General features: G+C 42.8%; 1 protein-coding gene across 1 annotated transcript in view; it reads left to right on the forward strand.

Moving 5' to 3' along the window:
• The first annotated feature begins 1,124 nt into the window (after positions 1-1,124).
• Positions 1,125-12,677, forward strand: part of SEC23IP (SEC23 interacting protein) — a 29,109-nt gene continuing 17,556 nt past the window's right edge. Inside the window, 10 exon segments of the mRNA XM_068397631.1 lie at positions 1,125-1,310; positions 1,312-1,428; positions 1,430-1,598; positions 5,353-5,882; positions 7,306-7,501; positions 8,027-8,220; positions 8,566-8,655; positions 10,721-10,841; positions 11,168-11,257; positions 11,886-12,027. Of these exon segments, the coding sequence (XP_068253732.1) occupies positions 1,125-1,310; positions 1,312-1,428; positions 1,430-1,598; positions 5,353-5,882; positions 7,306-7,501; positions 8,027-8,220; positions 8,566-8,655; positions 10,721-10,841; positions 11,168-11,257; positions 11,886-12,027 (1,835 nt within the window).

Here is a 12,677-nt window from a genome sequence, read left to right on the forward strand (position 1 = left end):
TGGATTGGCTTCTCCAGTTTCAGTCAGGATTTTACATCTTTGTTTTATGCACAGATTAAAGCAACTGAGATGTAAATAACATACCACAAAGTCTAGGCCTAAAATTCTTAAGTGTACTTATCATGAAAAGGAAGAACTTCTCAAAAGCATGTCACTGCAATAATTAAGAGGATAAAACTTAAGAAAGGCATAACTCTAAAAGAATAAAACAATCTTACCCAGTTAGTAGCATTATTTTCTTTTAACTTCTCCTTGAAGTATTCAGTTACCTTCTTTTCCCAGTCAGAGTTTGGAACATTTTGGGCTACAAGCAAAACATTTACCTGAGTATAAGCATCACTTAAAGAGACTTCTGTTCAGCATTCTCCTAACATAGTAAGCAATTTAAACATTCACTTCTATTCCGGGCGATGGACTACGTTTTTAGACTACTTTATGACTCTCATAATTGTACTGACTTCCCACCTTATGCCCTTTCAAGCAAACTAGGAAGAATATAGTCACTCTTGGAAGTGAGGAAAAGCTCTGAAACACTGCATACACCCAGCGAGAAAGCAGAGGAGGTGAGGTACCACTTCCAGGTTTATGTTCACTGCAGAAATTTTTATTTCAACATGCTTTTAGTTAGGATAGAGTCTAGCACTGCAATAACTTCAGCTGATGGCACTGGTAATATTACCACCGATCAGTAACCCATGTAGGCAGCACATATTGCTCCTGAAATCCAACATACGCTTTGGTTTCTTTTTTCCCCCCCTAACCGCCCTGGCAAGCCGAGGCAGATCTTGCTGCCCGGGCGTGAGGCACCAGGACAGGAGTCCCCCTCGGAGGCCTGGGGACCGCGGCTCCCGCCCGCTCCCGGCGGGGAAAGAGGAAGCGGCCACCCGCCCTCGCTGCTGCTCCCAGCTCACCCGGGCGCTTCTCCCTCCCCGCTTCCTCCGGCCTCGCCCGCCCCGGCCGCGCCCGCCGCCCCGTTTCCCCGTGACGGAAAGCCCGCTCTCCCGCCGCCCCGTTTCCCCGGCAGGGAAAGCCCCGTCCGGCCGCCGCGCGGTTACGGGCGCCCTCACAGCGGCCGGGTGGCTGCTGAGCGGATCCCGGCCCCGCCCGGCCCGCGCTCACCGAAGATGCCCTGCACGATGCTGAAGGGGTTGTTGAGCCAGTCGGCCACGCACGGCATGGCGGGGACGAGGACAGGCAGGGGGCTGCCGGCGCCCTGCAGCCGCCAACTCCCGCTCGCAAGCCCAGCACGGGTGCTCCCCGCTTCCGCTGCCCTCCTCCTCCTCCTCCTCTTCCTGCGGCAATGGCGGCACTGCCAGGGCCGGGCCCGCCTTCTTCTTTTCACCCGTACGCGGAGAGACCGTCAGGGCGCGTCGCCGCCATCTTAGAAGCGGGCAAAGCGCTGAGGGCGGAAAGGGCGGGGCAGCCGCGGGGGAAGGGACGTGGCCGGGGGGCAGCCATGGCGGCGGCGAAGCCTGGGGCGACGGGTGGCACCAACTTGCTCTTCTCTTCTTCCGCCACCGAGTTCACCTTCACTGTGCCCTTCATTCCGGTCAGCCAAGCTCCGGCTGTACCGCCGAACCCCGCTCTCCTGGCAGCGGGTAAGGGAAGACGGCCGGGTGGTGCTGAGGGGCCGCTGTGAGGGAAGCGGGACGGCGCAGAGGGGGTGCGCACCCCTCCGCGCCGCTGGGTAACGGGCTGTGGGGCCGGTGGGAGCCCTGAGGAGACGAGCGAGGGCCCACCAAGGGCTGCTGCGGGTCTAGTCGGCGTCTGGGCCCTCTGCGTGTCGGTCAGACCCTAATCTTCTCCCTGTAGGGCTCGCTGAGGTGCCTGTCGCTGCCAGCTGGCGGGAGTTAATGCTTCAGGAAGGATAAGCTGCTTGGGGTGTCTGTGTTCCACTTTCTAGCGTGTGCTTAATGCTTGGTGTTCAGTTCTGTGTCTAGGGAGAGGGGGTGATCATCATGTTTTCAGTTCGTTGATCAGCGTATTTGTTTCGGCAATTAGAAGTTGTTAGTACTTCCATTCAGGGGTGTACTTCATGTTTTCCCTTTTTTTAAGCTCCTCTTCGGTGTTATCTTCTGTTTTCCTTCTGTGAAAATAACATGTTAAGCAGACACCTTTAACTTCCTTGTTAATTTAACATTGGTTTTAATATCCTTTTCTTCTAAAGCCTTAAGGCCCGAACGCATGCACATCAAACTAAAATCTGATGCTCAAAGAGTTTCAGATGAAGGAATGAATTTTTCTGGAAGTGCGTTCAGTCTGAGATTAAAGCCCTAAACAGCAGAAATGCATCTAGAAATCAGATATTTTAAATTTTACTGCATTGGTACATGTTGAGTCCAAAATCTAAGACTCGATTCAACGCTGTTGTATCTTAGCTAAAATAAGTATTAATATATCGGGAAATCAGTGGAGTACACCTCTGTAGATTGAACAAAATGTTTGCCAAGTATGACTTTGAAACATTTTTTTAGATTGACTACATTTTTTTTTGGGTGGGAGGGATAAAAGCATTAGAATATTATTTCTACTTTCCTGAGGTATCTAGGTAGCTGATATATTTGCTAATTCCATTGTGCAATCCTTACAGGTTTTATTTCTTGCGGATTACATTGTTTTTCATTTTTTTTTAAAGAAAGTAATTCTTAAGCATTAGTCTGGCCAGTAGCTTTGCACAGATGACTGTCACATGGCAATTTCCTGAAGACTTTGAAGATAGCCAGGGAGAGAATCTGGTGGGATTTCATTAGTGTAATGAATCGTATACTCTCCATGTCACTTAAAATTTGATCGGATGAAGATTCAGAGTTTTGCAATGGGAGTGACTTTCAGTGCCAGAGGTTGTGCCACTTTCTAAGTCTGTCCCAGTAAGGCCCCCGTCCAGTTAAATGTTCTGTTTCTGTCGTCTGTCGCACTCACCATTTGTCCAGCCAGGTGTCATAGGGATCTGGCTATGTAGAGCGGTTTGCATCTTGAATCATAGTTTGAAGCAGAAAAGAACAAGCTCTTCAGTTTGAATTTTAAATTGTGTAAAATGTAATAAGAATTGATCTCAGGGTTCGTTTGACATCTGACAGCCAACATTAGGAAGCTCTGTGCAGTCATAGATTTGTTGTATCACCAAGATTGAGTAATAAGTATTTTGTGCTTTGCAGTTTGACGATAGAAGATAGGTTGTCTGGCTCAGGTGGGGGTGGAGTAACCAATATACTTGCTGTAGATAAGAGAGGAGTGTTCCCAATGAGGGAGTGGACTAATGTCACTTGTGGTTGTCAGGTGACCATCTGTGAATGACAAGGTACCACCTTATATGGGGAGGGGTTGTCACACAGTCACTGCTGAAGAAAGACTGTTTTGTATGTGAGAAGACTACTGCCCTTGTATGTCAAAGCTGTACTCTCAGGGGAAATTTTAGATTTGTATGAAGTGCTTCTTTTTCTGCCAGTCTGGGCTTATGTTCCAACACAGTTTTTGCAAAATTACTTTCTGCTTTGCCTTTTTCTAATGTATTGCGTTGGAAATCTCTGTGTGTGTATATTATATGTATAATTTTTGTTTTGGCAGCACTTTTGTCAACCTCGTTTTGCAAGGAAACATACAGTTAGACTAAAACTCGGAAACCTAGTTGAAGTTTGGGAATAGTAGGTGTTTTGTGGATAGGCATTTGGTAAAGGCCTTGAAAACTCTTCAGCACATTGCTACATGTTTATCGTGATCTGACGTGGTGAGGTGAACTGTCTGCTCTGCTACCGGTCATTTTGGAAAGCAGAGAATTGACAGTGTGGTATGCAGTATGCTTCTCTCTATTCCACAATGTTTATAAAATGTGAAAGGAAGAAGAATAATATTGTTTAGAAGTTGAGACCTTTTATTTAGTATAAATGGCTGTTCTGCCTGTAGTTGAGAGATAATCCATAGTCCCGACTTCATAGTGGTCATTGCTTATAAGTGGTTTTAGTACTCTTCACACGATGGTTCAGATACATGGGTTTTGGGTTTTGTTCACCAAAGTGGAATAAAATGCTAGAGGTGAAAGTAAGAGAAACTGATAAGTGCAGGTGATGCTTGCCTCAAACTGACACTGTCTGAAAAGACTACTAAATAAAAGATGGCTAAAATAGTTCTTTTTAGTCATGGCAGCTGCTTCTTTTAAGATTAATTAATTAGAACAGCAGCTTCCTAGGGAGACTTCTCTGTGGATTCCCCTGTGCTCCCTTGATACTCTGTATTACAGTTATGTTGGCTGTGGATAAAGACATTTGTTCCTGGCTGCTGCAGAGGTGCTTGGTCTCTCTCTTTGACTGGGGACTAAGTAGCAGAGATGCAACGATAGCTCTGTGGTTTCTTCCCCGCAGCCTGGGGATTATTTGATTGCCAGAGCAGATGACAACACTCTTATGAGTTCTGCAGATTGCATTGGCTGCTTGCAGGGTGCTCTTCCCTCAGCAGGCAGCGATGCTCAGGCCATCCCACGTTTAACTGGATTTACTGCAAGACCTATGATAATGCCAAACCACTTTTCTACCTGCTTGTTACTAGATCACTGCAAAGCAGAAATCTGTGGTTGGCCAGGACCTGGTTTCTGTATTTTCTCAATGAGAAAGGGCAGTCGTGGCCTTGCACCTTTTAAAGCCCCCTCCTGCAATTATGCAGAATGAGGACTTATTTTTCTGTGCCAGAGATTTAGCTATTGTGCCAATGTAGAATAGGATTTTTACAGAGAAGTGGAGTAAGTGTTGCTCAGCAAGTGACTTGGAGTGATGGGTTGGGGCCACCTTGCCAGTCAAATGGGAAACCTTGCGCGGGCACTGCAGAAGAAGCAGGCGAGGATGGATTGCTTAACCAATAGTCTCTTTGGGAATGTCCTTAAGCTCTACTTTTAAATTTGATCTTGGAATTCTGAAAACTAGAGCATAAAGTCCTGTGCTTGGTAACTCTTTTCATGGTGAAATGAAATGAACCAAGGCTGCTCTTGCATTTGGTAGGCATAAGGGAAGTTGGAAGGGATTTTAGTGCCCTGGAAGCAGGGATCTTTGCAAATTGGCTTGGGAAAGCCCTGACTTCAGTCATACTTTGGTCTCTTATTTCAGATTTTTAATATTTGTTGCTTTATCTATGTATACTGAGTGACTTTTATAGTGCATTTTAAATGTTCTTGAAGACTTGGTATCTTTTGTTTCATTCTATGGTGTGTTTAATCATCAAGGATGTGTAAGTTTTGTAATGCTTTTAGCTTTATGGGGGCCCACAGAGTTTTGGAAATAGCTGATAATATTACAGAACATTTTGACTACCTACACTAACTGGTTTGAACCTCTCGCAATATCTCTAGTGATCTTTTTGTTTTTGCAGATGATTCTGCAGACGTCGGTGAAGAGGACAGCTTCTTGGGTCAGACTTCTGCCAGCCCCAATCCACCACAGACTTTCAACTATTTCTCTCAAGTCCCTAGTAGCAGTGATCCATTTGGAAGCATTGGGCAGCCACCCTTAACAACTGCTGCACCTCCTGTTGGAGCACCAGCCTTCTCCAGGCCTCCAACTTCACTTCCGCTTGTGTCTGGGTCACAGGATGCACAAAATGCCTTTTCACCACCTATTCCCAAGTCACAGTCCTCTTACAGTGCACCACCTACTTCACAGGTGGGAATCACGGCTTATCAGACCCCTCAGCAGAGCTGTCCCCCGCCTGCAAATGCGTCTACTCTTCCCCAAGGAACATCTCAGCAGGGATATAACCCTTATCGGCACACCACCCTGAGCAGCAGAGCTAACCCGTACCTTACTCCGCCGCAGCTGCAACAGAGTCACGTACCTGCTCACCCACCATCCTCTGTACCACCTCTCCAGATGTATCAGACACCTCCAGGGTCATTGACACAGGTATAGAAATCATTCCTGATGTCCTAGTACCAGAACAAAACAATCTGAGTCACTTTCATCTTTGAATTGCATATTTTGTCTTCTGAAGATTTTTCTTTTCCCCCAGAAAACCCCAGAAAAAGTCTTGAACCATTTCTCATAGCAAAATCTTTTCACTAGAACTAGCCTGGAACTATTGCTTTAGGAAAAATTCCTGATCTTTGAAGTGAGTGTGCCCTGAGGTTGTAGCTACGTGAGCCTCTGGTGTCGGAAACAAAGCCAGGTTGTGAAGTTCTGTTGCTCTTTTCTGTCTGTTACTGAGTTTGCTGCCATTTCAGCTGTGCTGCTGTGTTGTTTGTGCCTCTGCTGCAAAATTGGGTCATTCAGCCATTTGAAAGATACAGAGTGAAAATCTCTTTTCAAGCTGGTTTTGCTGGTTTGAAACTGAGCACTTTTTGAAGTTATGATCTAAGCCACATAGATTGTCAGCAGACCTTTTGAAACACATCGGTTGAGGATTTTGTGTGATGTAAAGCATTAATCTCCATTCTTTTTTACCTTCACAAAGGTATAATTAAAATAATTTAAATGGATTAGTAATAACCCGACAAGCTCTCCTTGAAAACAACAAAAATTGGTTTTATTTTGCCTGAGCTATTGCTATATTGCTGCTATTGTAAATAAAGACTAGAAAGATTATAGGATGACAAAAACCATAGCAAAGGCAGTAGAACCTGAACAATCTGGAGTTTTAGATTAAAGAATTCCAGAACTTCTGATTGCTTGATTTTATATATTGCACAGTATATTAGTTTGGGTTTTTTTTTTAATATATCAACTAAAACAGTTGTTACTGCTGACATCACTTGCTTTTAGTTGTACTGACTGGGATCTGTGTACAATTTGTATGAAATCAGCTTTATGTGAGCTATAGTCCCCGTCAAAATCAGTTACTTTCTTGCGTCATTGAGGCTACATTGGAGTTTGAAATCTGTCTGTCCTGATCACTTTGCAAGAAGAGAGCTATTACTGAGGTGGGCGCTTGTTAAAATTGACAATCTTTATGCAAAAATGTAATTATGTGTAAATGAATAATGAGAAGAATACGTTCTTGTTTTCATGTTAGATTTGGTGGCTGTAAGAAATAAGCTTAGCCTGAGCTTTGAAAATTTATGGGAATATTTTAAATCTTACTGGTTTTAGGCAATCAAGGTGTTAGACCATAACAGTTTTTAACAGTATTTGTGGGAATGAAATACACAGCATAACTTTTCAAAACCATAAATTGGACAACTTATCTGTAGCATTTTTAGAATGAAAGATAATGTTCTTGGGGGAAAAAAATGTTAGAAATAAAGGCTCAGAGTGTTCTCTACAGCAAAGTGTTGATCAGTTCTGTGAAAACTATGTGAGATTGAGGTGATGAACCTGTATGTATTTTCAGTTTCCACAGTCTCAGTCACAGCTCCCAGCTCCCAGGCCTGCAGGTCCACTGGTCCAGGCACCTCCTGTTTTGCTGCAGAACCAATACGAGCCAGTTCAGCCACACTGGTTCTACTGTAAGGAGGTGGAGGACAAGCAAATATGGATGCCATTCAGCATTCTGGATTCTGCAAAACTAGAGGAAGTCTATAATTCTGGTAAGTGACAAAAATCGTAATCATATCTTATTCAGAGGTGAACAGAAGGACTAGAAGGCAGGTATTAGAGTAATGCCACTCGCATAAGAGAGAGAGAGTTATATGACAGTAATAAGTAATGTTAATACATATCTCGAAAACATATTTTGTGCCACTTAATTTATTCACTAGCATTATCTGCTGGTTGATGCTGTCAGTGTTAAGATGTATATCCCTAGTGGATATTGCATTTTCCCATAGAACTAGTTATCTGTGTCTTGGTTTGCTTTTTTTTTAAACTGTCAGTTCTGGAATAAGTATTCATATCTGGGAGTTGTTCAGAGCTTTTTTTGTTGTGTACAGAGCATATGGAAGCATTTTAGGAGCAACACAATGGTTGCCTGATATTACGAAGCTTGTCTTCCATCGTATAACTATCTGTCTTAATGGCTTAATATTCATCACAGAAGTGATAGGGGCTGAGGTGAGAGAGAAGAAGGATTGTGTATGTTAGTATTGTAACCAAGTGTGACTTTTGTGTCATAGTCCAGCCTGATCCTGAGAGTGTGGTTCTGAGCACTGACGGGGGACGCTATGATGTATACCTGTATGACAGAATGAGGAAAGCTGTTTACTGGGAAGAGGAGCCTTCTGAAGTGAGACGATGCATGTGGTTTTATAAGGGAGACAAGGATAGCCGGTTTATTCCTTACACTGAGGATTTTAGTGATAAGCTAGAGGTTAGTATTACCTTTACATAAACGTCACAAAGAACTTGATAGTTCTTTGTATTTATGACCTGAGAAGTACTTCTTTGTGTTTCATTAAGATGATTTCCAGAATGCACTTTCTGGAACATAAGTAAGCAAATCCTGGAAAGGGGAGTGGCTGGAAGGCCATGTTGCTCGTGTATAGGTCCTGCACAGCTGTGTCCTAAAACCAACTTGTGTAGTACTTCACGTGACACTTTTGTATAAATAAAGTTGTGTAAATTATAACCTTAACATTACAGATGATGCACAAGGCCAAAAAATAGTTTGTCTTAGAAGGCATACTGATTTCGTGTAACTCGTTTACTGTTTCAGGCAGAATATAAAAGGGCCGTAACTACAAACCAATGGCATCGGCGACTTGAATTCCCAAATGGGGAGACAATTGTTATGCATAATCCCAAGGTAACAGATTCTGGCAATTGGTTCTCACAGAATTCATTAGGGGTGAATGAGCAGATGGATGGAAGCGTAAATGAATGCAGTCTTAGGCTTGCTTGAAAGGTACTTGTTGATTGTTTTGAATAAGTGTGCATTAAAGATGATAAAGTTTACAGAACACTGAACTGCTTGCTTCAGTGTGCTGTCATGTGATTAAAAGACAATGCTTTCTGAAACCTAAGAATAATGAGGGTTTGCATAGTAAGTGTTTTGACTAAGCATAAATGGCAGCAACCGGGAGGCAATTTGAGTTAGTTTAACCTCAGTCTGTACCAAATGGAAGGTAATTTAAACTAAGAGCTTTCATCCAGATGCCATCCAGAGGGACCTGGGCAAGCTCGAGAAGTGGGCCTGTGTGAACCTCATGAGGTTCAGTAAGGCCAAGTGCAAGGTCCTCCACCTGGATGGGGGCAATCCCCAGTATCAATACTGGCTGGGGGATGAAGGGATTGAGAGCAGCCCTGCAGAGAAGGACTTGAGGGTACTAGTGGATGAAAAGCTGGACATGAGCCGGCAATGTGCGCTCGCAGCCCGGAAAGCCAACTGTATCCTGGGCTGCATCAAAAGCAGTGTGGCCAGCAGGTCGAGGGAGGTGATTCTGCCCCTCTACTCAGCTCTGGTGAGACTGCACCTGCAGTGCTGCATCCAGCTCTGGGGCCTCCAACATAAGAAAGATGTGGACCTGTTGCAGTGGGTCCAGAGGAGGGCCATGAAGATGATCAGGGGGCTGGAGCACCTCTCCTGTGAGGAAAGGCTGAGAGAGTTGGGGTTGTTCAGCCTGGAGAGGAGGAGGCTCCAGGGAGACCTTCTTGTGGCCTTTCAATACTACAACAGGCTTATAAGAAAGCTGGGGACATGCTTTTTAGCAGGGCCTGTTGTGATAGCACAAGGGGTAATGGTTTTAAACTAAAAGAGGATAGATTTAGACTAGATATAAAGATGAAATTTTTTTACGATGAGGGTGGTGAAACACTGGCACAGGTTGCCCAGAGAGGTGGTAGATGCCCCCTCTCTGGAAACATTCAAGGTCAGGTTGGACAGGGCTCTGAGCAACCTGATCTAGTTGAAGATGTCCTTGCTAGTGGCAGGGGAGTTGGACTAGATGACCTTTAAAGGTCCCTTCCAACCCAAACCATTCTGTGATTCTATGTGAAGAAGACCATTAATTTAAGGTAATTAATTTGTGTAGCTAAGCCATTGCAAGTCTTCCACTACAACTATTTTTAGGCCATGAGAAAGAATAAGTTTTAAGGCTTTTTTTGCTATAAATACACTGCTAATAGTCTCTTGTGATTAAAGCATGGACTTCAGCCTTATTGACCATTGCTGTTAACTGTTCACTTATCACAGATGCAGTAATTAATAAAGAAATAAAATAATCCAAGGGCCAGAAAGGATCACGGTTGCTCCTACTCTAAGCACTTATTAATGCTGGTTAAGGAGTTCTGTCCAGTAAAAACCTAAAGAAGGAGCGCTTAAGCCACTTGGTGTCATGAGTTCAGACTAGACTGAGTCACTCTTAAGTTTTATGAACAGCTGTACTACTGAATTCCTCACTTTCTAGGGTTTCTGGGCTACTTAGATGTTGTTGCCCTTCCCTGAAAAGCACTGTGCTTTATTCCCTCCCCCAAGAGTAATTGTAAATAGGAGCAGTGTTCAGCTTTCTCACATAAACAGTAATCTGCTAAGGAAGAGTGGATATTGCGATCTAGGAAAGAGGAGCTTTAATAATGCTTGTCAGAGGAGTTAAAATACTTGAGATTCACTTAGCAGGCCAGCTTCTTCAACTGGTTGCTTTTCACACTAATGAGAATTATCTGTGTTATTTTGGAGTCTAGTTTTAGTGAAGCTATCGCTGCCCTAGAGGGGTTTTTTTTTTGCATATGTGCGCACTGGAGAAAACGGTTGAGTATCAGATCCAAGATAAAGCAATCAAACAAAAAGTGTGTTAAACCATGCAATGCTTTCAGACTAACTATAAATCATAAGTGGGTTTTGTGTTTATAATTTGACAATGTATTTTTTTCAGGTCATAGTTCAGTTCCAACCTTCTGCCACACCAGATGAATGGGGCACCACTCAAGACGGTCAGGCAAGACCAAGGGTAGTAAAACGTGGTATTGATGATGACCATGATGAAATTCCTGATGGTATGTGATTACTGTACGTGGGTCTGCAGCTTGAGCAGTCAGTTTCTTTCTGTGCAAAAGTTGGAGCCTAGTGGGTGGAGCAGCAGTGCACTGTTCATGCCTGGAGTCTAAAGATGAAAGTTGTTCCTTAGTCTAAGCTACTTGAAAGAGGTTATCTGATTTTGTTTTTTTTTAATCAAAGGAGTCCTGTGGGCTGTGTTATATCTTGAACCATGTTATGTGATAGACTTTCTAAAGCAAGTATATTTTAAGGTTCCCACTGACTCTAAACTTCACCACTGCAGTACATATTGGTACACTGAATTTTGTATTTTCTTTTTCTACAGGAGAAATGTCCCAAATTGACCATCTAGTATTTATGGTTCATGGCATAGGTCCTGTGTGCGACTTGAGATTTAGAAGCATTGTTGAATGTGGTAAGTTTTTGTTTTTTTAATGAGCAGTCATATTCTTAATTGTTTAAATGTGGGTCTCTATACCTCATATTCAGATAAGCATGTCTTTTTAAAAAAAAAAGTCTCTAATGTTAAGTAGTTCAATTGCTGGTAGGATTTTTTTCCTGATTATTTTCCAAAAACAGAATCTGTGTTTTGTCAGACTTAGAGCTTTAACTGTTATTATTAGTCCTCAATATTAGTGGTTTGGCCTTTGGGGTGTGTGGGGTGTGGGTTTTTTTGTGGTGTGGGTGTATGTGTTTGCTTTGTGTGGTTTGTGTGGGGTGGTTTTTTGTTTGCTTTTTTGTTTTGTTTTTTTTTTAAATACATTCCAGCACAACTGTATAAATTAAGAAGGTCATGTCTGATCATGGAGTAAAAATGCAGTCATTATGAGATAAATAGAAGCTTGCTAGAAAATCCACTTTTAAAAAGTGTTTTCTTATAGTTAGAGGAGTAATATTTGCAAAGATTTTTCTGCTTTTCAGTTTCCTTCATTCGTATTTTGACTATGTTTGAAATTAGGGAGGGAAAAAAAAAAGAATATTTGTAATTGTGTGTTACCTGAGTACGGCTACTGTCAGATTTTCATTACTACTCTTCTCTACAGTTGATGATTTTAGGACTGTTTCTCTGAAGTTGTTGCAGACTCACTTTAAGAAATGTTTAGAGGAACGTAAAGTGAGCAGGGTGGAATTCCTCCCAGTTCACTGGCATAGTTCTCTGCATGGAGATGCAACAGGTGTAGACAGGTGAGTACGTTGTTTAATGTTGTGAACTTCATGCAAGCTGCATCTTAACAGTTTTCATGAAGTGGATAAAAAGAGAAGTTAATATGCTCTTTAGGCTGGATGAATAAATGTATGGCTGGGTTACAAAAGAGAATTGTTATTTTTTTTAAATTAACATTTTCATGAGGAGCATAGGGAAACCTAGAAAGGCATGTAGAATATTTTCTCTTGTTTATTTTCATGACACTGAGTGACAGGATATTTATACACACACACTTTTTCAATACTGCATTTTCATGAAAGTGGCTAATGCATTGAGACATGATGATGAGTGAGTGTGTGGAGATAGGGATCGTAAGTATGAGGTGGTGAGCATGGAGATGTATTGTCCAGCAACAGGTATGTACAATTTAGAGTGGACAGTTTTCTCTCCTATACCTTCCTTCAGTTTCATTGAGTCTGACCTAGGCGATATCAGTGTTCTCTTTCTGAGGAAGGCACTGAGCCCTCTGTCTGTCCTAGAGTGGTACCTGAGTTATGATGAGGCAGTTGAGCAAAGATTTTTTTTTTTTTTTAAACAAAGTATCTATATCTGTGTTAGGAGTGTTACAACACTTTAAAATCTATTTTAAAATCACTTCCTAGTGCCTATCCCTTTGCTGTCGCTTGAC

Source organism: Nyctibius grandis, chromosome 4, assembly GCF_013368605.1.
Source record: "Nyctibius grandis isolate bNycGra1 chromosome 4, bNycGra1.pri, whole genome shotgun sequence".
NCBI classification, from domain to species: domain Eukaryota; kingdom Metazoa; phylum Chordata; class Aves; order Nyctibiiformes; family Nyctibiidae; genus Nyctibius; species Nyctibius grandis.